General features: G+C 49.0%; 1 protein-coding gene across 9 annotated transcripts in view; it reads right to left on the bottom strand.

Annotated features, from left to right (window-relative positions):
* WDR97 (WD repeat domain 97) overlaps positions 1–26,621 on the bottom strand; it is a 78,267-nt gene that overhangs the window by 28,371 nt on the left and 23,275 nt on the right. For 7 of the 9 annotated variants that reach the window (XR_014790805.1, XR_014790806.1, XR_014790807.1 and 4 more), the window contains 7 exons: positions 25,157–25,312; positions 23,932–24,087; positions 23,392–23,517; positions 23,084–23,284; positions 12,064–12,177; positions 9,101–9,262; positions 7,675–7,812 (listed from right to left, as the gene is read on the bottom strand). Coding sequence is in view for 6 of the 9 variants with exons in the window: in XM_084854698.1 (XP_084710824.1) it covers positions 7,675–7,812; positions 9,101–9,262; positions 12,064–12,177; positions 23,084–23,284; positions 23,392–23,517; positions 23,932–24,087; positions 25,157–25,312 (1,053 nt within the window). In the remaining 3 variants the exon portion in view is untranslated. The remainder of the gene's footprint in view (positions 1–7,674; positions 7,813–9,100; positions 9,263–12,063; positions 12,178–23,083; positions 23,285–23,391; positions 23,518–23,931; positions 24,088–25,156; positions 25,313–26,621) is intronic. The other 2 variants (XM_084854699.1, XM_084854701.1) reach the window with 2 other exon arrangements.

Genomic DNA, 26,621 nt, shown 5'->3' with positions numbered 1-26,621 from the left:
GACAACAATTCCAAGATCCTTCTCGCTCGTAGTGTGGTTGAGCCACGTATCCCCCATCTTGTAACTGTGCATTTGGTTTCTTTTTCCTAGGTGCAGAACTTGGCATTTGTCCCTATTAAATGTCATTCTGTTGTTTTCTGCCCAGCACTCCAGTCTATCCAGATCACTTTGAATTTTGTTTCTGTCTTCCAAAGTATTAGCTATCCCTCCCAATTTTGTGTCATCTGCAAATTTGATCAGCATTCCCTGCACCTCCTCCTCCAAGTCATTAATAAAAATGTTGAAGAGCACTGGGCCCAGGACTGAGCCCTGCGGTACCCCACTCGTTACCTCTCCCCAGCTTGAGAAGGTCCCATTGATAAGCACTCTTTGAGTCCAATTCTGTAGCCAACTGTGGATCCACCGGATCGTTGTTTCATCTAGCCCACTTCGAGCAAGTTTGCTCATCAGGATATCATGGGGCACTTTGTCGAAAGCTTTGCTGAAGTCGAGGTATATGATGTCTACAGCACTCCCACGGTCTACAAGGGAGGTGACTTGATCAAAAAATGAGATCAGATTTGTCTGGCAGGACTTGTTTTTGACAAATCCATGTTGGCTTCGAGTAATCACGGCATTGTTGTCAAGGTGCTTCCAGATGGATTGCTTTATGATCTGCTCCAGAATTTTCCCAGGGATTGATGTCAGACTGACTGGTCTGTAGTTCCCAGGTTCCTCCTTTTTACCCTTTTTGAAGATAGGGACAACGTTAGCCCTCCTCCAGTCATCTGGCACTTCCCCGGTCCTCCATGATTTCTCAAAGAGAATAGACAGCGGTTCTGAGAGTTCTTCTGCCAGTTCCTTTATGACTCTAGGATGCAGTTCATCTGGCCCTGGAGATTTGAACTCATTCAAAGTAATGAGGTGTTCCTTGACCATATGCCTGTCGATCTCAAGCTGCAATCCTGCCCCTTCAGCCTGTACTTCGCCTTTGCCAGGGGGGTCATAGACCCTCTTTTGGGAGAAGACTGAGCCAAAGTAGGAATTGAGCACCTCTGCCTTTTCTTTGTCCTCTGTTATCATTTTGCCATCCTTATTTAATAGCTGAACAACCATTTCTTTCCTCTGCCTTTTACTATGCACGTAGCTGAAGAAAGCCTTTTTGTTGTTTTTAGCATCCCTCGCTAACCTCACCTCGTTCTCCGCTTTAGCCTTCCTGACGCCATCCCTGCAATTCTGTGCTACCTGCCTGTACTCTTCCTTTGTTACTTGGCCTTCTTTCCACTTCCTATATGTGTCCTTTTTTGTTTTCAGGTCATCCCTAAGCTTTTTGTGAAGCCACATTGGCTTCTTCTGTTGTCTTCCACCTTTTCTTCTTGTTGGAATTGTTTGTGATTGTGCCTTGAGAATTTCCTTTTTTAAAAGTTCCCACCCATCTTGGACTCCTTTTCTCGTTAGCATTGCTTGCCATGGGACCTTACTGATCATTGTTCTGAGTTTATTAAAATCAGCTTTCCTAAAATCCAGGGTACGCGTTTGAGTACACTCGGCTTTTGCTTCCCTTAGAACCAAGAACTCAAGTACAACATGGTCGCTTTCCCCCAGAGTTCCTGTAACTGCTACTTTCTCCACTAAGTCATCTCTGTTGGTTAGGATCAAGTCAAGGATAGCCGATCCTCTAGTTCCTTCCTCTACTTTCTGTAGGAGGAAGTTATCTGCCACACAAGTCAGGAATTTCCTGGAGGGGCCATGTTTTGCAGAATTTGTCTCCCAACAAATATCGGGGAAATTGAAGTCCCCCATTACTACTACATCATGCTTCCTTAAAACATTGGCTATTTGCTTTTCAAAAGTTTCATCCTTGTCTTCTCCTTGATTGGGTGGCCGGTAGTAGACTCCGACCACCAGGTTCCTTTTATTCTTTGCTCCATTTATTTCAACCCAGATGCTCTCGATGGGGCTACCAAGCTCCTCCTCCTGTATTTCTGTGCAGAGATATGTATTTTTCACATACAGTGCAACCCCGCCTCCCTTTCTGTTCCTCCTGTTCTTTTTGAACAAGTTATATCCTTCAATTGCTGTATTCCAGTCATGAGAGTCATCCCACCAAGTCTCAGTTATACCTATCAAGTCATAATTTCCCTCCTGTATTAAGAGTTCAAGTTCGTTCTGTTTGTTTCCCATACTCTGGGCATTAGTATATAGACATCGAAGACCATGTGCTTCATAGTCTGGCTTTCTTCCTACCTGTGTCTGAAGACTATTATTGGACGCTATCAGAGCTGTTCTCTCCATTGCAGTGCATGTGCCTACGTCCATTGTTACCCCCAACATTCACAATCACAAACCATTCTTGTTGGAATGGTTTGTGATTGTGCCATGAGAACTTCCTTTTTTAAAAGCTCCCACCCATCTTGGACTCCTTTTCTCGCTAGCGTCGCTTGCCATGGGACCTTACTGATCATTGTTCTGAGTTTATGAAAATCAGCTTTCCTAAAATCCAGGGTACGCATTTGACTACACTCGGCTTTTGCTTCCCTTAGAACCAAGAACTCAAGTGCAACATGGTCGCTTTCCCCCAGAGTTCCTGTAACTGCTACTTTATCCACTAAGTCATCTCTGTTGGTTAGGATCAAGTCAAGGATAGCCGATCCTCTAGTTCCTTCCTCTACTTTCTGTAGGAGGAAGTTATCCGCCACACAAGTCAGGAATTTCCTGGAGGGGCCATGTTTTGCAGAATTTGTCTCCCAACAAATATTGGGGAAATTGAAGTCCCCCATTACTACTACATCATGCTTCCTTAAAACACTGGCTATTTGCTTTTCAAAAGTTTCATCCTTGTCTTCTCCTTGATTGGGTGGCCGGTAGTAGACTCCGACCACCAGGTTCCTTTTATTCTTTGCTCCATTTATTTCAACCCAGATGCTCTCGATGGGGCTACCAAGCTCATCCTCCTGTATTTCTGTGCAGAGATACGTATTTTTCACATACAGTGCAACCCCACCTCCCTTTCTGTTCCTCCTGTTCGTTTTGAACAAGTTATATCCTTCAATTGCTGTATTCCAGTCATCCAACAAGCCAGCCAGCAAATCTGGCCTGTGAGGACAAAAGCACATGTGCGTCGGTCAGTTGTCACACGGTGGCGTCCAGGATATCCCAAAGGCAGCTTGTGCACCCCCGCAAAATGCCCCTCCCCTCCTTGCTCTGAGGGTGCTGGGGTTTATCCATGACACCTCTGCCCTGCTCGTCCTCTGAAGACCTCCAAAGAGCTTCCATGTGGCTTCCAGGTAGATTGCCATCCAGGTGGCAAACAGGGCCAGACTTGCATCTCGCGCCTTCCGAGCATTCCCTTGGGGTTTGAAGTGCAAATTCATCTGCCCCCAAAGTGCTGCCTGTCTTTACCCCTTCTTGTTCCCCAGCTCTGCCTACCCTGACAGTTGCCCTACCCCACCTTGGTTCCTTCCAGATAGGTTAAAACTACAAGTTCCATAATCCCAGAGCTAGCTATGCTCTTCTGTCCCCCCTCTTCTGTCTTGGTTGGGGAGGCTCTCCATCTTCATTTCTAATTCTTGGGTCATCTGTTTGTTACCACATCTGCCTACTCAACATCCTCACAAGCACAGACTTCTTTTCAGCTTGGCACACCTGTCATGTAATCCCTCACATGGATGTCTGTTCAACATTTTTCCCTCTGCTTCTGTCCTCAGATTCTGTACTCCATCTCAATGATAGCAATATATAAAATAGAGCAGGCGTTTTGCAGCACATGCATTCAGAGCAATCTCAGAGTAAGGACAGGTTAAATATAAACAGAAGAATTTCAGTGAGCTGCAGGGCAAGCTCAGCTTCATCCCAACTTTACAAATGAAATGACAGATGTAAACACCAGCAAATCAAATGCTGGCTTAGATGTCTTTCTTGCTCCTCCCTACTTGCTTCGGGCAGGCTGTGAGCTTTTAAAAAAATTATTAAAAGTGCCACATTAATTTTTATCTGATCATTTGTCACTATATAACAACAACAAAAAGGCTTTTTAAAAGTACAAAACTACTCTGGCAAAATTGTGGTGGGGAAGGAAGGTTTCTTCATCACCGCACAGACATTGGCCAGTCAGAACCATGCACAGCTGGCTTCCGTTCCAAACCTACCGAACTACCCAATACTCCCAAGCTCAACTCTGGAGCAGAAAAATAGGTTTTGACTGTATGCAGTTGGGGCACTTCCAGAGCAGCCCTGCTGCTGTAATACAGAGAGAGAAAGAGAGAGAGAGAGAGAGAGGTTGGTGTAAAGTGGCACAATAGCAAAGTAACCAGGAGGCGCTGGATCCACTGTGGATGCAGTCAGTCTTAAGAGAAAATGTATAAGAAAGACAGAAAAACTGACAACAGAGTATTAAAAAATATATTTTAAGCTAAATGTTTCGGCTTCTGCCCTCATCAGTAGCTGTGCTGTTTACTGGGTATCAGGAGTGGCAATCTGGAATGCCTGGAGATGAAAGTTCCTTAGGAGAAAAAACAGAGGTATGATGCTTACGAATTATCCTCCAGATAAAGGCCATTTGGAGTAAGAATTCTGAGTCTACAGATCCAGAAATTTTCCCTTTTGTCAAGCATATCAGGGTTTTTTGTTTGTTCTGTTGGAACCAACTGTAAATCTGAGAGACTATATGCAGGAGAGCTGAAATGTCTTGCAACAGGCTGCTCCAGTTTTTTGGTAAGAATCGCAGATTTGTAGTTACAGAATCTGGTTCTTAGGTTAATTGTAGTTTCCCTACATATTGCATACGACATCCATATATTTTACAATCATAGAATCATAGAATAGTAGGGTTGGAAGGGGCCTACAAGGCCATCGAGTCCAACTCCCTGCTCAATGCAGAAATCCAGGTCAGAGTATCCCTGGCAGGTGGCTGTCCAGCCTCGTCTTGAAGGCCTCCAGTGTGGGAGAGCCCACCACCTCCCTAGGGAATGGGTTCCATTGTCGTATTGCTCTTACAGTCAGGAAGTTTTTCCTGATGTTCAGCCAGAACCTGGCTTCCTGTCACTTGAGCCCATGATCCCGTGTCCTGCACTCTGGATGATCAAGAAGAGATCCTGTGACAACCTTTCAAGTCCCTGAAGAGCGCTATCCTATCTCCCCTCAGTCTTCTCTTCTCAAGGCTAAACATGCCCAGTTCCTTCAGTCTCTCTTCATAGGGCTTTGTGTCCAGTCCCCTGATCATCTTTGTTGCCCTCCTCTGAACCCTCTCCAGTTTGTCTGCATCCTTCTTAAAGTGTGGTGCCCAGAACTGGACACAGTACTCCAGATGAGGCCTAACCAGTGCTGAGTAGAGGGGAACTAGACAACTAAAGTGGATGACCGCAGAATTCTGCTCATGGTGAAGAGGAACCCTTTCACAACATCTGGCCAGGTCAAGAACGCTCTTGCGGAGGTAGGCATGTCATTGTCAACATCTACAGTCAAGAGACGGCTTTATGAATGTAAATACAGAGGCTTCACAACAAGGTGCAAACGACTGGTAACGCTCAAGAACAGAAAGGCCAGATTAGCCTTTGCCAGCAAACACCTAAAAAGCCTGCCCAGTTCTGGAATAAGATTCTTTGGACTGATGAAACCAAGATTAACTTGTACCAGAATGATGGGAAGACAAAAGTATGGAGAAGGAAAAGAGCTGTCAGGAGCGCCCTGGCGGCCTCTTTCAGTAGACTCCAATAGCCAACTCAAGACACAGATGAAAGGATTCTTTTCAAAGCTTTAATCCTTTTACAACTTAATGACTCTTTCAGATGCTAATCACCAACGACTAAAGCAAGGAACAGCAGAGTGGCCTAAGCTTCCAATAGGCAGTTGATCCCCGTTTCAAAGAGAGTCACTTGAAGACCCAGAACTTATGGGCTAGGGAGAGATCCTCCCTCTTTCCCTTGGGTCCATGGGAGGTGGCTGTTGCTGGCATGCCAAACGGGCGCTACGCCTCCTTTCCGCGCCCTCCATCGCTCGTCGCTCTCTGCGTCTGCGTCTGCGTCGAGCATCTAGCAAGCCTCGTTCCCGCACTTTCTCACTGCTAGGATCACTATCTATCTCAGGAATGCCGGCAGGAGGAATCTCTGCCAGCTGCTGTGCCTGTGAGGGATGAGCTGGCTCCTCTCCCACGGATTGCTGTTCCTCCTCAGAATCAGAACTGCTCTGGGGCTCTATGGGCTCAGTTTCCACCCTGACAGGAACAGTTCATGATCCAAAGCATACTACATCATCTGTCAAACCTGGTGGAGGCAGGGTTATGGCATGGGCATGTATGGCTGCCAATGGAACCGGGTCACTGGTGTTTAGTGATGACCTGACTGCTGATAAAAGCAGCAGGATGAATTCTGAAGTGTATAGGGCTATACTTTCTGCTCAGATTCAGCCGAATGCTGCCAGACTGATAGGACACTGCTTCATATTGCAGATGGATAATGACCCAAAACATACAGCAAAAGCTACCCAAGAGTTTCTCAAGGCAAAGAAGTGGGATGTTCTTCAATGGCCAAGTCAGTCACCTGACCTCAGCCCAATAGAGCATGCTTTTCACTTACTGAAGACAAGACTAAAGGCAGAAAGACCCACAAATAAGCAGCAACTGAAGGCAGCTGCAGTGAAGGCCTGGCAAAGCATCTTGAGGGAGGAAACTCAGCATTTGGGCATGTCCATGGGTTCCAGACTTCAGGCAGTCATTGACTGCAAAGGATTTTCATCCAGGTATTAAAGGTGATCCTTAAGTTTGAAATATGTTGGTTTGTTCCATTACTTATGAGCCACCAACGATGGGTGTGTGTGTATGCCACTGGCTGTCCTTCCTGAATGGTTAGTGCCCCACTTTTGTCCAGCCCCTTGAATTACAGCTGGAAGTCCTGACTTCGCTCCCATCTGGGTGTGTTTCCTTTCAACTTCAATGTGGTGGTGTACAGAGGCCAACTGCCAAAACAGTTATCCTTGTTCCAATATTTCTGGCCCTAACTGAATAATGTTCTTCTTTAGATGGTTTGGATGATATAACTTGAAGTTGAGGTACAGGTGGGAATCTGTAGGTTTACAATACAAGTCTGTGACAGTTTGATGGTTTTCAATCGTTAAGAGGACATCCAGGAAGGGAAATTTTGGGTTTTCAATTGTGGTATTACTGGTAAATTTTAGCGTTGGGTGGATAGCGTTGATAAGTTCTTGGAGAGAGAGAGAGAGAGAGAGACGCGCACTGCCCCACAAATGAGAAAGAGAGCTGTGCTGGGTCAGACCAAAGGCCTATCTAGTCCATCATTCTGCTCACACTGCCTGGCAAGAGGAAGCCCTCCTGTACATAAGAACGTAAGAAGAGCCACGCTGGATCTGGCTAAGGCCAAGGGTCCATCTAGTCCAGCATTCTGCTTACACAGTGGCCAACCAACTGCCCACGGGAAACCCTCACGTAGGACAACAGTGCAAAATCACCCTCCCACCCATGCTCCCCAGCAACTGGTGTGCAGAGGCTTACTGCCCCTGATATTATAAGCAGGGTACAGAAAGAGAGTCCCGCACAGAGTACAACACAGAACAATGTTGCAAAGAGACAGCACTCTCTCCAAGGCACCAGCTGCTCTACCTTGATTTGGTCGCTAGACTCAGCAGGGCTGACGAGAAGAGGCAGGAGGCGCCACCCTTTGCTCCCCCGCCGCTCTGCCTTACCTCCTGGGGTCCTGTCACCCTCACGAGTCTCTCCTCCTTAGGCAGTTGCTCCTGGCTGTAGAACTGCTGGACAACCACTGAATTTGGCACGAACCCAGACGAGATGCTGGGCACCGGTAATTTCTGGCTCTCTAGCTCCTGGCAGCAAAAACAGCAAAATAGTCCAGACCATAGTCCTCTTTGCCCCACCCCCGCCCCACCCAGTCCCAGAGCAAAGGGCAGCAGCTGCCATGGCCCACGCCACTGCACTAAGGCCATATTTCCCAAGTATTCTGAACTCACCCCCTCTGTCCAGTCATCCCCCCCATATATGAATGTGCCAAGATCCTTGAAGGCACTTCTATGCGCACAACCTGCTGCTTTGTGGACTGGGGTGGAAGTGATCCCACACTGGCAGGGCAAGAGGAATGGGATTTCTCTCCCCCGCCCTGCCCCCCAGCTCTGCACAGGGAACACTCATAAGAAGAAAGCAGTAGCTGTTCTTTGGGAACCCCATCGGGATGATGGGGCAGCAGAGAGGCAGGTCATCCGACACAATGCAGACCAGCAAGTGCCCGCTGCCAGGGGGCATTCAGTCCACCCAGCCTTGGGCACCACTCAGGATCTTCCTGTGCCTCCTTAGAACATCAGGTGCACATGCACACACACACCACCCCGGTTCCCAGGCCCTGTTAATTTCAGAAGACCACTGCAAACCCAGGCATGCAGCCAGAGTAGACCCGCACTGTACAAGCGGATAATATTGGGTGCGTAATTCAGCATTCTGAAGATCTCTGTTTTTGTTTTGATAACAAACAAGTATCTAGTCCTTACTGATGCAAACATGGGGCAAATGTGTGAGGGCAATCTTGGATGCAAGAGAGCAGTGCAGGGCGCCTATAACCCTGCACCAAAAGAAGAGGGCTGGGCCAGGCAGCCTAATTTGAGCCAGAGTGTGGCCTAGGAACCCAGTGTTGGTCTGAAGGGAAAAAGCACACTCAGACATGTGCAGAATGCCAGGGCGTGCAGGTGGGTTTGTTGGCTTCCAAGTAATTTTGACCTCTGACCTCCAATTATTTAGACATTCCCCAATGAGGAAGCGTGGTGATGTGTGGAGGGGGAAGACCCAGAGAGGGAAAGGATGGCCCCGGAGAGGGAAAGGATTCACGGGGCTTCCCTCACAGCCTTCCGGCTTGGCTACAGTACAGCACAGCCCTGTCCCACAGCACGCTAAACCAGCCTAGCCTTGTGAGGGTCAGACACACCTCAGGCACTCCTTGGAGTTGCTGCAGGTATGATCCTCTGCTCAGGGTGCCGCCAAGAGGAGAGGCACTACCACCCCCTCTCTCATGCAGTGGCCATGGGAGGGCTGCTGCCCACTTCCCAGAGCCCAGGGGAGGAGGGAGAGGAAGAGGCTCCTCCCAGAAGAACTCACTCAAGCCCTCACCATCTGCCGGCTGGGCCACTCCTTGACTATCAGCTGCCTCTCTGAAAAGAAGCCCTTGATGACGACAGAAGATGTTTCACTCCTCAAACATGAAGGAGAATCGAGCCACTTGTCCGACTCCTGGCTCCCACTCACAGAGGGAAGCTTCGCAAAAGCAACGCTCTAGGCACAATCCGAAGTGGCCATTAATATCCATAACACACGTCCCTCTTCTTTTCCGCTCCAGTCTCTCCCCCCCACCCCACACCATCTCCATCTCCCAAATTCCAACACCCCAGACAAGGTCTTTATGGTACAACTGCTCCACTCAATCAGAGGATTTTCGGGGGGGCGGGGGGGAGGAAACTGCTGTTGCAACCCTCCCACGTTTTCCCATTGCTTAGAATCATAGAATCATAGAATAGTAGGGTTGGAAGGGGCCTACAAGGCCATCGAGTCCAACCCCCTGCTCAATGCAGGAATCCAAGTCAGAGCATCCCCGACAAATGGCTGTCCAGCCTCGTCTTGAAGGCCTCCAGTGTGGGTGAGCCCACCACCTACCCAGGTAATTGGTTCCATTGTCGTATTGCTCTGACACTCAGGAAGTTTTTCCTGATGTTCAGCCGGAATCTGGCTTCCTGTAACTTGAGCCCATTATTCCGTGTCCTGCACTCTGGGATGATCAAGAAGAGATCCTGGCCATCCTTTGGCTTCTTCCATCCTTTTTCTTAACACAAAACGTCCATAGAGGAGGGAAAGAAAGAAAAGCTGCACAATGTCTTTGGATTGAGAGGGCTAAGAACTCTCAGCCTGGAAGCACCCAGGACAGAGAACCATCCTCATCCTGCCAGCCCCCCGCCCCCCTCAGTGGAACATGGAATATAGACATTCCATGAATATAGACCTTCAGGGGATTTTGTTTTTTGTTTTTTTTAGTGGTGTGGACCAAGAGGCAGGTTTCTTGCCCTCACGATGACTGAGAGAAAAGTAAAAATGTGAAACTGTGTAGGCAGTTTCTGCTAACCGCTGAGGACACAATCCAGAGTAAGCAGACATCTCCTGCACAAGCCTGATTGAAATGAATGGAAGCAGGTTCAGGCTTTTGTGTATGGACAGGAAGCCTTGCTCATGTTAATGGGTCTTGCCAGCTTGAACCCATAAGACAAGACATAAGACATTTTTTAATCAAGTAACCTCCCTTGTAGACCGTGGGAATGCTGTAGACATCATATACCTCGACTTCAGCAAAGCCTTCGACAAAGTGCCCCATGATATCCTGATGAGCAAACTAGCTCAAAGTGGGCTAGAAGAAACAACTATCTGGTGGATCCACAGTTGGCTACAGAATCGGACCCAAAGACTGCTTATCAATGGGACCTTCTCAAACTGGGGAGAGGTAACGAGTGGGCTACCGCAAGGCTCAGTCCTGGGCCCAGTGCTCGTCAACAGTTGTATTAATGACTTGGAGGAGGAGGTGCAGGGAACGCTGATCACATTTGCAGATGACACCAAATTGGGCGGGATAGCGAATACTTTGGAAGACAGAAACAAAATTCAACGTGATCTGGATAGACTGGAGCGCTGGGCAGAAAACAACAGAATGACATTGAATAGGGATAAATGCCAAGTTCTGCACCTAGGAAAAAGAAATCAAATGCACAGTTACAAGTTGGGGGATACGTGGCTCAACAACACTACAAGCGAGAAAGATCTTGGAATTGTTGTTGATCACAAGCTGAATATGAGCCAACAATGTGATGTGGCTGCAAAAAAGGCAAATGCTCTTTTGGGTTGCATTAATAGAAGCATAGCTTCCAAATCCCGGGAAGTACTAGTTCCCCTCTACTCAGCACTGGTTAGGCCTCATCTGGAGCACTGTGTCCAGTTCTGGGCACCACACTTGAAGAAGGATGCAGACAAACTGGAGAGGGTTCACAGGAGGGCAACAAAGATGATCAGGGGACTGGAAACAAAGCCCTATGAGGAGAGACTGCGAGAACGGGGCATGTTTAGCCTTGAGAAGACTGAGGGGAGATATGATAGCACTCTTCAAGTACTTGAAAGATTGTCACAGAGAAGAAGGCCAGGATCTCTTCTTGATCATCCCAGAGTGCAGGACACGGAATCATGGGCTCAAGTGACAGGAAGCCAGATTCCGGCTGAACAACAGGAAAAAATTCCTGACTGTTAGAGCAATATGACAATGGAACCCATTCCCTAGGGAGGTGGTGGGCTCTCCCACACTGGAGGCATTCAAGACGAGGCTGGACAGCCATCTGTCAGGGATGCTTTAATTTGGATTCCTGCATTGAGCAGGGGGTTGGACTCGATGGCCTTGTAGGCCCCTTCCAACCCCACTATTATATGATTCTATGATTCTATGACAAGGAGGGAGGCAGGGGTCTTGAGCCAGAGACTGTTGACCTCTTCACCCCCAGCCACAGCCCCTCAACACACTGCCCCACCATGATTTTCTAGACACCCAGCCTCAGTACCACTCCATTTAGCCTGGTTTAGGATGGAGAAACATACTGGGACAAAAATAATCTATGTTCAGAGAAATTAAAAAATATACCTGGCAAACTTAATAATGCATGCAAATTGGAAATGTCTGTGGACAAGTGCTTAATTCATAGAGGGTTCTTTATTCCTCAGCTGCAGAATTCCACCCTCCCTTGTTCTTCTGACTGCAGTTTACAATTTCTTGAGCCCTTGGGTGGTCTCAGGGGCAACAGGTAAGTTGCAAAATAAATAGCCAGATGACAACATTAAATAGGATGAATTTGGTGCAACAGTCTTGACAAAGAATCCTGGGAAATGCAGCTTTGCAAGAGTGCTAAGAGCGCTCTCATCGCCTTACAGAAAGAACCACAGTTCTCCAGGGATGAAGCGGTTGGGGTTAAAACGTGCTGTGGAGACACACCCTCGGGGTCCAACAGAGAGCTTAGGGGCAGATGGCCATGTGTTTGCAGGGGCCCTTTTACCTTCTCACTCTTGACAAAGTCCACTGTGAAACTGGCAGTCGAGGAGACCTGCGAAGGGGGTGAGCCTGGAAGCTCCATTTCAGCCTCTTCAATCATGTCCAGGTCTTTATCAGCCTAGGGTGCAAGGAGAAGATGGTGCTCAGGGAGCCCTTCAGCAGACGGGCACTTTAACAGGCCATCATTCTCTCCTGGGCCTCTTGACCAACATGGGCCCTGGCACTTTTCATACATTACGCCTCCCCCAGTCTAAAGGGTCACCACCACCAGCCCCTCCTCCTGCTGGCAGGGGAGAAGGCAGCCCCACACGTACCCACCCTGGATGCTGTCCAGAGTGCCCTGCAATGCGACTGCGATGCAATCCCATGCTAGAGTGTCCAGCCCAGCCTTTTGACACTGCCCACCCCTCAGCCTCTCTGGCCCAAGCGGCGCAAAGCGATGGCCCAGCAGACAAGATGGCCACCCCGGCCCTTCTGCCCCTGTCTCGTCAGTGCCACGTTGCAGTGCCTGTGCTGCTGCTGCAGCGGCATGCCCTTAAAGAGGAAACCATCTGTGCCATGTCTGGGAATTGGAGACTGTGGCAGGCTGGACTTCCTCTTCCCTTTCTGCTCAGCACCCCGCCTGTTTACCCTGCCCGGGGAGTCAGACTTATAAAGACCCTGCTAGGCTGCCGTCATCTTGCTCTTCCCAGCCGCCAAAATGCCTTCTTAAAATCTTCTTCTGGGAGACTCTTAACAAAGGGCAGCATCCAGTGCTACTGCTGCACCTCTGTTGGTGTTGCGTTGTTTTAAAACTGTTACTGTCTTTTAAGTCTTTGCATCACTCCTAGGTTTCAGCTTGGATTTTACTTTTATTTTATACTGTAGTTTTAAACTTTTATATTGTATCTTATGTTATATTTTATGGTTTTAATTGTTGTGAACTGGCCAGAGAGCTTTGGCTATTGGGTGGTATAGAAATGTAATAAACAAATAAATAAAAATAGTGCAACAGGGAACTAGTGCTTCCTAGAGTAACCCCAGAAATGAGCTGAAATGCTCGTTTCTGGAACAGGACAGGTCGGTGGAGCTCCATCCTGCCAGCCCCACTGAGCTGTTCCCTGCTGGAAACAAGCACTTGGGCTCATTTCCAGTTGCTTTAGGGCACGCTGACTTCTTGTTGCTCTAGCACTGGATACAGTCCATTACTTGTGGGTCAGATCTGATATGCTTGTGCCATTGTGGCAGCATGTGAAAGACCCAAGGCACAGAACTGTAATTTGGAGGTAACATTACATTTTTTTCATAAAGGATTTCTTTTTACAGCTAAACATGAGCTTAATAAATTACATGCTCCAGAAATTGAATTTTTGTTAAACCGTACTAGGCAAAGATACTGGGAAAGGGGGGAGAAATCTACTAAGTTACTAGCTCTAGATTAAGGCCTGGGTGGGGGAACTGGGAGGAGTTACTCGCTCCCAGCTGTGCCCTCCTGGGTACTCAGTGCAGCATCAACACCGAATCCATTTCAGTCCCTCTCTCTAGGCTTCCTGCTCATTCAAGCGCAGATCTTGAGTGCTTGTACCTTGTGTTGGGTACCCGGGACAGATTAGGGATTCTGTTGGTGTACCGCCCACCCCGCTGCCCATCAGAATTCCTGCCTGAGCTGATGGAGGTGGTCTCGGACTTGGGGTTGAGGACCCCTAGGATGATGGTCCTGGGGGATCTCCACTTCCATGCTGAGGCTGCTGTATCCGGGGCGGCTCAGGACTTCATGGCCGCTATGACAACCATGGGGCTGTCCCAACATGTCATCGGCCCAACACATGTAAAAGGACACACGCTAGATCTGGTTTTCTTGACTGGACAGGAGGATGGTGATTTGAAAGTGGGGGAATTAACATCTGTCCCCTTGTTATGGTCAGATAATTTCCTGCTGAGGTTTAGACTCTCAGCAGCCTTTCCCCTCTGCAAGGGTGGGGGACCTATTAAAATGGTCTGCCCCTGGAGGCTAATGGATTCTGCTGGATTCCAGAGGGCTCTGGGGGATTTTCCTGCTGGTATGGCTGGTGCTCCTGTCAAAGCCCAGGTCACTCTGTGGAATGCAGAGATGACTCGGGTGGCTGACATGATTGTGCCCCAGCACCCTCTCCCTCCGAGTAGAGCCCAGCCAGCTCCTTGGTATACACCCAAGCTGAGGACAATGAAGCAAGAGAGGAGACGGCTAGAATGCAGGTGGAGGAAAACTCATGCCGAGTCTGACTGAACACAGGTTAGAGCTCATTATCGAGCCTACTCTGGCGGTGAGGGTGGCAAAGAGACAGTTCTTTTCCACCAGCATTGTATCTTCTCAGTGTCGTCCAGTGGAGCTTTTCTGAGTGGTTCACAGCCTGTTACATTCTGGTCCAGGGAGAGACACTGTGGAGCCCTCGGTTGCATACTGTGATGAATTTGCAGGGCACTTTGAAGATAACGTCGCTCAGATTTGTCATGAATCGGACATCACGATTAATGCAGTTCCATTGGTAGAGGTGTCTAGAGCACCGTCTGGTCCAGTTTTATTGGATGGGCTTCAGTTATTGAGGCCTGAGAATGCAGATAAGGTGCTTGGCCAAGTCCAGTCGACCACTTGTGTGCTTGACCCTTGCCCTTCATGGCTTATTACATCAAACAAGGAGGGGACATCTGGCTGGGTCCAGGAGGTTGTATATTCCTCCTTGAGAGAGGGAGTGGTGCTGGCCTCTTTAAAAAAGGCGGTAATCAGACTACTCCTGAAAAAGCCTAACCTGGACCCAGAGGATGTTAACAATTATAGGCCGGTGGCCAACACCCCCTTCTTGGGCAAGGTGCTTGAGCAGGTGGTTGCAAGACAACTCCAGGCACTCTTGAATGAAATGGATTGTCTAGATCCATTTCAATCGGGCTTCAGGCCTAGTTTTGGAATGGAAACTGCCTTAGTCGCCCTGTGGGATGACCTCTGCCGGGAGAGGGACAGCGGGAGTGTGATCCTGTTGATTCTTCTGGACCTCTCAGCGGCTTTCAATACCATCAACCATGGTATCCTTCTGGATAGGTTGTCTGGGTTGGGAGTTGGAGGCACTGCACTGCAGTGGTTCTGCTCCTACTTGGATGGCCGATTCCAGAAGGTGGTGCTGGGGGATTATTGCTCTGTGCCATGGCAACTATGCCATGGGGTTCCACAGGGCTGTTTTATCCCCCATGCTGTTTAACATCTACATGAAATCGCTGGGGGAGGTTATCTGGAGGTGTGGGCGGAGCTGCCATCAATATGTGGATGACAACCAGCTCTACCTCTCTTTCTCATCAAACCCAGGTGAGGCAGTGGCTGTTCTGAATCAGTGCCTGGGCACGGTAATGGACTGGATGAGGGCCAATAAACTGAAACTCAATCCAGACAAGACGGAGGTACTGTTCCTGGGTGGTTCGTCTGCCCGGCTAGGTGATATTAAACCTGTTTTGGAGGGGGTTGCACTCCCCCTAAAGGATCAGGTTCATAGTTTGGGGGTGCTCTTGGACCCAGAACTGTCACTTGAGGCACAGGTTAACTCTGGCATGGAGCAATTTTTATCAGCTTAGGCTGGTATACCAACTATGCCCTTATCTGGACAGAGATAGCCTAGCTACAGTCATCCATGCTCTGATAACTTCTCGTCTGGATTACTGCAATGCGTTATATGTGGGGCTGCCTTTAAACCTGGTCCGGAAACTTCAGCTAGTCCAAAATAGTGCAGGAAGATTGTTAACAAGGGCTGGCCAGTGATCTCATATTACACCAGTACTTTTCCAGCTGCATTGGCCGTCAGTCCATTTCCAGGCCTGACTCAAAGTGCTGGTATTAACATTCAAAGCCCTTAAGGGCTTGGGGGCAGGTTATCTGAAGGATCACCTCCTCCCATATGTGCCTGCCCAGACCCTAAGATCATCCTCATTGGTCTTTCTCCATGAGCCCCTGCCAAAGGAAGTGAGGTGCATGACTACTAGGAAGAGGGCCTTTTCTGCTGTGGCACCCCCAGCTGTGGAATGAGCTCCCTAGAGAGGTTTGCCTGGCACCTATGTTGTATTCCTTCTGGCACCAGGTGAAGACCTTTTTATTCTCCCATGCATTTTAGCATCCTCGTTTTTTAGCTTTGGTGTTTTAAATCTGTATTTTAAACCGCTGCATTGCTGCTAGGTTTTATTCTGGTTGTATTGTTATATTGTGGTTTTAATGCTTTTATATTTTGTATTGTTTTATCCTGTGCTTTTTGGTTTTAATTTTTGTGAACTGCCCAGAGACCTTCGGCTGTTGGGTGGTATAGAAATGAAATAAATAAATAAATAAAATAAACCAGAAATAACGGGAAAAGTTGTGGAGTTTTTTGCTCATCTGCAAGACAATTCATGGCTAAAGCAACAAACGATGGTTAACAAAAACCACAGCTTATTGTTACATATGAACATAGCCATAGATTGTTTATTTATTATTATTTTTTTAGAGCATGTGAGCTTAGCTTTCCAGTTATTGCAGGACCAAGTTGCAGTTATTGCAGGACCAGGTTGACCACCTCACTTCACCTCTTCCTTTCCAAGAAAGAGTGTAAGGGTGCAGAATCTCTCTCACCCCGAATTCCATTTCAAAGCAGCTTTTGGGGGCCACATTCCAGTGGTGGGCAGGGCTGAAGGCAAAAGGGGCAGAGCCAAAGGCTGGCTCGCTCATTCATTCATTCATTCATTCATTCATTCATTGCTGCTAGTATGCTCCCTGCCCCACATGTGCAAATCAGCATTGTCCTTGTAAAAGCAAGCAGTAACACTTTTCTCATTTGAGCATTCACTGGGAGAGGGGATTGAATGGAAAGGGGTTGCAACATTGTGGGCGTTCAGAGCAGCAGCGGTCTCTGCAATGATGTAGGAGTGAAATGCCGGTATATTGCACTTCCAAAGTTCCCAGTGTTGCTCCCAGGAGTGGAATGGCAAAGAGGCGGGAGGTCATGGGAGGGGCGGGAGGGTGACATTCCCACCCAATCGTCATCACTTGGTGATGTCAACACTGCGCTGCCCAACACCTGCCTACACAAAGCATGTCGTAGCATGATGTCAGCAATACATGGGCGGGTGATGGCACATCCATTGCATGTCTGCAAATAATATTGCATTTTCCACGTACAGAAACATCACAGGGAAAACGGGGAAGATGCAGGACTGTTGCTGCAGGACAACGACATCGTGTATTGCACACAGGGAATACCATGAATGAAGAAAGACAATCTCACCAAAAAAAAACCCGTGTGAAGGAACCCATTGGCAGCCACGTGGAGGCATAGGCTTCAGCTTATACTCCCCACTATTACTGATCCAGCTCAGGCCAGATTTATACCTAGCCATCAAGGATCAGATAATATCAGACTTTTAGTTGATGTACTAGTTTATCCTAAAATAAGCAAGCTCTGGCTGCAACTATCTGTCAGTCTGTTTCCCGCCTCCCAGCTGAGCAGAGCAGAGCAGAGCAAGCTGCTCCAGCTGGTCCAGGGACTACAGAAGCAGGCAAGCTCCCAGAGAGTGAGCGAACAGAGCGAGCGAACAGGGGGAGCAAACAGGAGTTGGCCAGGGGAGTTGCAGTGGTTGAAGAGACAAAGGAGACAAAGGAGACAGAGGCTAAGAGGTAAGTGGGTTGCAGGAAGCCCAGGGCGCTGCCCTTTATCCTTCTGACTGGCTGTGAGCTCACCAGGAGCTTCTGAGAGCTCCAACTGAATTGGAGGGGTGTGGCCTGAGTACTCCCAGCAGCTGAGTGGGCGGGAAGCTTCGGTCTGTTTCCCGCCTCCCAGCTGAGCAGAGCAGAGCAGAGCAAGCTGCTCCAGCTGGTCCAGGGACTACAGAAGCAGGCAAGCTCCCAGAGAGCGAGCGAACAGAGCGAGCGGACAGGGGGAGCAAACAGGAGTTGGCCAGGGGAGTTCGGCAGGGGAGGTCAAGGGGGAGGCCCCTAACATTTTTTATTTTATTTTATTTTATTTTTTTTTACTAACTTTTTTTCATTTATTTGTCTTGTAACACACACTTCCACACCAGTGGGACTCTGCTTTTAACCTCTACTGAGTAGAGGAGCAGGCACAGGCTAGTCTAGAACAATCACAAAGCTAGACACAAAAAGGGAAAAGAGGCTATGGAAGGACAAGACTCTCCAGTGGTGGTGACCTGCAAGGTGTGTGCAATGTTTGTTTTCTTGCCTGAGAACAACATGGCCTACACCTGCAACAAGTGCAAGTTGATCACGCTGCTGGAGGAAAAAGTAAGTGGACTGGAGCGGCGACTGTCGACCCTCCGGGGAATAAGAGAACACGAAGAGTTCTTGGACAGAATGGGGGAACTACAGCAGCAAAGGGCAGACCAGAAGCTTGAAGAGCAACAGCAAGATGAGGCAGTGGGAAATGCTGAGGTGAAGAAAAATGGAGTAGAGGATACTCCTTGGAAAACGGTGACAGTTAGGAGAAGAAGAACTAGACGACACTCTGCACCAGTGGAAGCGGTGGAGCTGTGGAACCGATTCCAGGTACTTGCAGATGAGACTGGAGGACAGCCTGCAGAGGAAGAATCACAGGGGAACCTGCATGAGAGTGAGCAAGAGGCTAAAGGTCAGTCAAACAGAGGCGATGAAACCCAGGCCTACAAGAAGAAGAAGAGAAGAGTGGTAGTAGTGGGAGACTCCTTGCTGCGTGGGATCGAGACCCAAGTATGTCGCGAAGACCCGTGGACTCGCCAGGTATGTTGTCTCCCGGGAGGACAGATTAGAGACGTGACTGAAAGGTTGCCTGCACTCATAAAGCCCACTGACAGGTATCCCTTTCTTCTCATCCATGTGGGAACAAATGATACCGCCAAGCAGAGCTACGAAGAGATCACGTCAGACTTTGAAGCTTTGGGAAGGAAACTCAAGAACTTTGGGGCCCAGATAGTTTTCTCATCCATCCTTCCAGTAGTTAGAAGAGGGATAGAAAGGGAACGAAAAATACTCCGGGTGAATGACTGGCTACGAAGGTGGTGCCGACGAGAGAGATTTGGATTCTGGGACCACGGGCTATACTTCCTGGAAGATGGGCTGTTGGCTAGGGATGGGTTGCACCTCACAAAGGCTGGGAAGAATGTGTTTGGCCACAGCATGAAGAACTTCATCAGGAGGGCTTTAAACTGAATCCTACGGGGAAGGGAGATGTAATGTTGGGGGTAACAATGGACGTAGGCGCATGCACTGCAATGGAGAGAACAGCTCTGATAGCGTCCAATAATAGTCTTCAGACACAGGTAGGAAGAAAGCCAGACTATGAAGCACATGGTCTTCGATGTCTATATACTAATGCCCAGAGTATGGGAAACAAACAGAACGAACTTGAACTCTTAATACAGGAGGGAAATTATGACTTGATAGGTATAACTGAGACTTGGTGGGATGACTCTCATGACTGGAATACAGCAATTGAAGGATATAACTTGTTCAAAAAGAACAGGAGGAACAGAAAGGGAGGCGGGGTTGCACTGTATGTGAAAAATACATATCTCTGCACAGAAATACAGGAGGAGGAGCTTGGTAGCCCCATCGAGAGCATCTGGGTTGAAATAAATGGAGCAAAGAATAAAAGGAACCTGGTGGTCGGAGTCTACTACCGGCCACCCAATCAAGGAGAAGACAAGGATGAAACTTTTGAAAAGCAAATAGCCAATGTTTTAAGGAAGCATGATGTAGTAGTAATGGGGGACTTCAATTTCCCCGATATTTGTTGGGAGACAAATTCTGCAAAACATGGCCCCTCCAGGAAATTCCTGACTTGTGTGGCAGATAACTTCCTCCTACAGAAAGTAGAGGAAGGAACTAGAGGATCGGCTATCCTTGACTTGATCCTAACCAACAGAGATGACTTAGTGGAGAAAGTAGCAGTTACAGGAACTCTGGGGGAAAGCGACCATGTTGTACTTGAGTTCTTGGTTCTAAGGGAAGCAAAAGCCGAGTGTACTCAAACGCGTACCCTGGATTTTAGGAAAGCTGATTTTAATAAACTCAGAACAATGATCAGTAAGGTCCCATGGCAAGCAATGCTAACGAGAAAAGGAGTCCAAGATGGGTGGGAACTTTTAAAAAAGGAAATTCTCAAGGCACAATCACAAACAATTCCAACAAGAAGAAAAGGTGGAAGACAACAGAAGAAGCCAATGTGGCTTCACAAAAAGCTTAGGGATGACCTGAAAACAAAAAAGGACACATATAGGAAGTGGAAAGAAGGCCAAGTAACAAAGGAAGAGTACAGGCAGGTAGCACAGAATTGCAGGGATGGCGTCAGGAAGGCTAAAGCGGAGAACGAGGTGAGGTTAGCGAGGGATGCTAAAAACAACAAAAAGGCTTTCTTCAGCTACGTGCATAGTAAAAGGCAGAGGAAAGAAATGGTTGTTCAGCTATTAAATAAGGATGGCAAAATGATAACAGAGGACAAAGAAAAGGCAGAGGTGCTCAATTCCTACTTTGGCTCAGTCTTCTCCCAAAAGAGGGTCTATGACCCCCCTGGCAAAGGCGAAGTACAGGCTGAAGGGGCAGGATTGCAGCTTGAGATCGACAGGCATATGGTCAAGGAACACCTCATTACTTTGAATGAGTTCAAATCTCCAGGGCCAGATGAACTGCATCCTAGAGTCATAAAGGAACTGGCAGAAGAACTCTCAGAACCGCTGTCTATTCTCTTTGAGAAATCATGGAGGACCGGGGAAGTGCCAGATGACTGGAGGAGGGCTAACGTTGTCCCTATCTTCAAAAAGGGTAAAAAGGAGGAACCTGGGAACTACAGACCAGTCAGTCTGACATCAATCCCTGGGAAAATTCTGGAGCAGATCATAAAGCAATCCATCTGGAAGCACCTTGACAACAATGCCGTGATTACTCCAAGCCAACATGGATTTGTCAAAAACAAGTCCTGCCAGACAAATCTGATCTCATTTTTTGATCAAGTCACCTCCCTTGTAGACCGTGGGAATGCTGTAGACATCATATACCTCGACTTCAGCAAAGCTTTCGACAAAGTGCCCCATGATATCCTGATGAGCAAACTTGCTCGAAGTGGGCTAGATGAAACAACGATCCGGTGGATCCACAGTTGGCTACAGAATCGGACTCAAAGAGTGCTTATCAATGGGACCTTCTCAAGCTGGGGAGAGGTAACGAGTGGGGTACCGCAGGGCTCAGTCCTGGGCCCAGTGCTCTTCAACATTTTTATTAATGACTTGGAGGAGGAGGTGCAGGGAATGCTGATCAAATTTGCAGATGACACAAAATTGGGAGGGATAGCTAATACTTTGGAAGACAGAAACAAAATTCAAAGTGATCTGGATAGACTGGAGTGCTGGGCAGAAAACAACAGAATGACATTTAATAGGGACAAATGCCAAGTTCTGCACCTAGGAAAAAGAAACCAAATGCACAGTTACAAGATGGGGGATACGTGGCTCAACCACACTACGAGCGAGAAGGATCTTGGAATTGTTGTCGATCACAAGCTGAATATGAGCCAACAATGTGATGTGGCTGCAAAAAAGGCAAATGCTATTTTGGGCTGCATTCATAGAAGCATCGCTTCCAAATCCCGGGAAGTACTAGTTCCCCTCTACTCAGCACTGGTTAGGCCTCATCTGGAGTACTGTGTCCAGTTCTGGGCACCACACTTTAAGAAGGATGCAGACAAGCTGGAGAGGGTTCAAAGGAGGGCAACAAAGATGATCAGGGGACTGGAAACAAAGCCCTATGAAGAGAGACTGAAAGAACTGGGCATGTTTAGCCTTGAGAAGAGAAGACTGAGGGGAGATATGATAGCACTCTTCAAGTACTTGAAAGGTTGTCACAGAGAAGAAGGCCAGGATCTCTTCTTGATCATCCCAGAGTGCAGGACACGGAATAATGGGCTCAAGTTACAGGAAGCCAGATTCCGACTGAACATCAGGAAAAACTTCCTGAGTGTCAGAGCAATACGGCAATGGAACCAATTACCTGGGGAGGTGGTGGGCTCTCCCACACTGGAGGCCTTCAAGACGAGGCTGGACAGCCATTTGTCAGGGATACTCTGACTTGGATTCCTGCATTGAGCAGGGGGTTGGACTCGATGGCCTTGTAGGCCCCTTCCAACCCTACTATTCTATGATTCTATGATTCTATCTCTCAGGATACAAATAAAGCTTTTGATAGGGTGCCCTGGGGGGCCTGTCACATATTTTGATTGAATATGGATTTCCCCATATTAGTATGCTATATATGGCTCCGCATGCACATGTGATCACTAATGGAGAGTTGTCTTCCTTAACTAAGTTATGTTCTGGTACACGTCAAAGGTGCCCCTCACTGGCATATATTTTAGCTTCTATTTCAGGCTGCAATGGTCTCTGTATTCAGTTGCCCTGAGGGCACAACTTGGAAATTATCATTTGACTCAGCTGAAATCCTGGCAGAGCTGTGGTTCATCATTTGCCCAGAGTCTGGCTGCACCTAGGCTGCTTGGCCCCCCATGTCCATTCAGACTGTGCCCTTGCCCCTTAAGGGGCCTGGCCTGCTTTAGTGTTTTCAGGCCATGACAATGGGAGTGGCTGTGGTGTGCGAGTGTCCAAGTGGCCGTGTCCTCAGAGCCTGAGGAGGGTAATGCGACCTCCGCTGGACATAGGGGAGCCAACCCCTGCTTCCTTCTGGAGAACGGAGTCCCAGGAAGGGAAGGGGGCTTGTGCCACTGTGCAGGGCTCAGGAAAAGGACCTGCCTCTCCTCAGGAAACACCACCACCCCCCTGCCAGCCGAGCATTCCACTGCTTCTGCCAGCCAGAGAAGACAATACCGGGCGAGGTGGTCTCCAACTTGGCAGGATGCAGCTTATTAGGTTCACATGTGCCCATGACTTTTGGGATCAGATGTGCTAAATATGTATACAGTACTAAAGGCCTGTTTGAGCGTGTAAATGAACTTTCTGCTCAGGAGACTGACACCCCTCCACACACATGCCTGTGACCCCCTTCCCAGGCTCTGGACTCTTACCTGCTCCCTGCAAGTCCTGGACGTCGTCTCTGTGGGTTGCTTGACAGTGACCAGGATGCCTCGAGAAACAGCTCCCCATCCTGGGGGTTCTTTCTGCGCTTCATCTGGGGCAGGGGCAAAGGAGGGCTGGGCCCTCTCCACAGAGGGAATCGGTGGTGGCAGGGGAAGCTGTTCTCGCTCTTTGGGGGGCAGCTCCTGCATCTTTTCCAACGGAGGGGGTGCCGTGGGAAAGACAAAACGCGCTCTTAGAGTCTTGCACCGCCGCACCCTCCTCACTCCCATGTGCTCCCCCACGCCCAGGCCCTCACCTGCTCACCCTTGAGCTTCCCTGCTTCGGAAAGCGCCTCTCCGAACCCAGCATGGGTCTTGATCCAAAAGGACGGTGTGATCGTTGAGGGAGTCGGTAGGCTGCCAGAGGTGGGGGGGCTGGCATCCTGTAGGGAGGAGGGCAGAAGGGGGCATCTCTTTTAAGGCAAGCTCAGGAGGCTCATCAGCCAAACTGGCACCAGACCAGCATGCACGCTGAGCAAAGGTTTCCTGAAGGAGTCACTCAGGCGCCACCTGGGACAGGGAGACGTAGGTGTGGGGTGCAGTGGGGTGAAGTGACTTAGCCTTCTTGCTGCTTGCTTTCAGTGCTCCATGATCCCAAGGGCGCCCAAAGGATCCCAGGCTTGGGGGGTGGCTCACATCTCCACCAGGGAAATTGGGTCTGGGCTGATGGGAGACAAGAGATGCCTGCTGGTTGCCTAGAGCAGCTGGGGTCAGGCCAGAGACATGAGAGGGCAGCAAAGAGCTTTCTGGGATTAAGCGGGGGGCGGGGGGGAGTGCAGAGGAAACATTCCAGTTACCTCTAATATCTGGCCGGCAGCTTTCAGAACAGAGGGTTGACGGAAGCACTCCAGAAACATGTTACACTGGTTTGGGCCATACAGCTCAGTTATGGAGTCAACCTGGCAGATAGCTTCCAGCACCTCGTCTGCATTAAAGTTGTCTTCCTCAGGGATCTATGGAGAAAGAAAGTGGAGCAGGGAATGCAAGAAATGTGGCCTGCAACAGGCAAACAAGGGTCCAGCCACTAGTCCACAACAGTGGGCTTCAGAGGGACTTGCAAAATGATCATTTTGTGATGGGAATGGGCTTGGTCTGAATGATCTCCTGGGATCCCTTCCAACTTGGTGGATCTTGTTTCTAAGGGAGATGGTGGACCTGAAACCTGCCAAGCACAACATCTGGCCAGGCACATTGTATCATAAGTAAACGGAGGTTGGAATAGGCCCAGGACCTCCCATTGTGAAGGAGATTAGCTTTAATAGCGGCCAAGGAAATGGCCGAAGAGAGACTCCTTCTCAAAGGAGGCAGATGTCTTTCCTCCTCTACCTTTGTACCTCTCCCTTTCTCTGGGGAGGATGCCATCCAGCTGCGTCTGTGTAAAAGCAAGCAGCCTGCAGTTTTGAGACAGATGCAGGCTGAGGGTCAGAGAGCATAGCTGGAGCTCCAGAAGATTTGGGGGAGTTTGTTAGAGTGTTAAGCTGTGAACCTCCACCTATGCTCAAACTGTATATCTGTAAAGAAACTTCAGTGTGCCAATAAGCCTCCTGTGACCTCCTTTCCAAGGAAACCAAAATCAGGTGAGCACTGAACCCCTGGAACATCTCTCTGCTTGGAGAATTGAGATGCACATAACAGTACAAAGGGAAGACAAGGAGACAAAGTCACGGGAACTGTTGGAATGAACGAGGATGCAGTTAAGTCACAATGGGCTGCAGAGAAGGCATTTTAAAGGCTGGCCCTGGAGACACACACACGCCCCCCGCCCCCGAGAATACACTGCCATTCTCCACTCTCTTGCTGGGGTGGGAATGGCCTGGCTGTACAAGGTGCTGAACTGGGCTGGAAATGCTGCTAAAGACACAGCTCCTCCACAGATGCCTTTCTGTGCCACCCCATTTCAGCGCACACAGAACAGCCAGCCTCCCTTTATCCAAGGAGACTGTGCCTGCCTCCTGGATGGCATGGCTCCCCCACCCCCCACCCGCATCCTGGGCACCCCGTTGCCGTCCTCAGCAGCCTCACCTCGACTTTGGGCTGCTGCTTGTAGAATATCTGCAAGTACTGCTCAAAGGCCTCCTCCTTCATCTCCTTGGTGATCCGCACTTTCTTGGTTGCGCTTATTTCCCCCTTCTGGAGGAGCTGCAAGTCCTGGTTCGTCTTGACCAGCTGAGAAATTCTCTGCAAGAGGTTTGGAGCTCAGGCCTCTCTGCCTCTACCCCCCTCCCCCACCTGCCCTACTATCAAAGAGCTGCTGCCTGAAAGCCTGCCCCAGGGCCCAAGCAGCAGCCTGCACAGCCCCTCTGATGCTGCAGGGCCACGTTATCCACACAGAGCTTTCTCTGAGAGTCCTTTGCCCAGCGAGCACCACCAGGACAGGGGACGATCCAAGTCATCGGATCAGGCGTTCCCCGGGCCTGCAGTGCCTCCCTCCCTGTCCTCTCCAGACATGGCCTGAGGCATGCTGCTGGCCTAAGAAGACACAGTACAAGTCCAGGTCAGGGTTGTCAGGGGCTCTAGCCAAGACCCAGATGGGTCTAGGACTCCTCTCTCAGGCTGTGTCATGACCCCTTGCAGTGCAGCAGAGGATTCTGATGAGGATGAGGTGCAAGCTACTCCCTCAGGGGTAGGACAGCCAGTACTCAAGGTTCTCCTGGCCAGGGGACAACGCCCTGCCATCACCCTCTGGCTCAGAGGAGGAGTTCCCAGCAGAAAATCCCTCTCCCCAGCCTCAAAGAAGTCTCAGGCTACAACATCAGGTAAAGGCCTTTTAACAGTCCAGTCAGCTCCTCTAGGAGGGGCAGTGCTGACCATACTATAGGTCTTGTTAGTCTACAAAGACTTCAGTTGGCTTTTGCTCCCTGCTGAGACAACATCCTCCTCTTGTTGTTGCGTGTGAGAGTTCCAACCAGCAAGACCCACTTGGAGCTACCCTAGGTCCAATTTTCTTCCTGCTTTGATCTGAACATCAGATGCTACCAGCTTCCCCTGTGAACCTCAAGAAGCCACAGGACAGGCTGCACGTGGTTTCATTGACACCCCTTAGAAGGCCGCTGCCCCCCCCCCCCGGCTGTTCCTTCTCCTCTCTTGGGCCATGGAAGCACCATTAAAAGGAGTCCAACAAATGAGCTCTTTTGCGTGGCCTGATTTGGCATTATGTTCTACTCCTGAAGAATCCCACTTGACACTTGTTTGCCCAGACTTTCCTTAGAAACTCCCAAAGGGATTTAGATGTAATTATCAAACTCTATTGTAACGCAATAGCCCACCTGCAGCCATCTTAGCCATGATCTCTTTTTTGAGGGGCATATACTCCTGTGTCATTTATACCCATTGCTTTCTGCTCTGCCCTCAATAGTTAGAAGTGAACATTGTCTTTCTGTTGGAGACCCTTTTAAAAGGGCAGTGCCTCTCCTCTTAATCTTGACCTGAGGCAAGGAACTGGCGTGTCTAACTTTTGCTCTCCTCTGAAGCCTCCTTGTCATCTTGC

This window comes from Heloderma suspectum, chromosome 4 (genome assembly GCF_057233095.1).
Source record: "Heloderma suspectum isolate Gila_16-S chromosome 4, 16-S_ref, whole genome shotgun sequence".
Classification (NCBI taxonomy): Eukaryota; Metazoa; Chordata; class Lepidosauria; order Squamata; family Helodermatidae; genus Heloderma; species Heloderma suspectum.
This window is presented reverse-complemented; position numbering and strand designations above follow the sequence as displayed.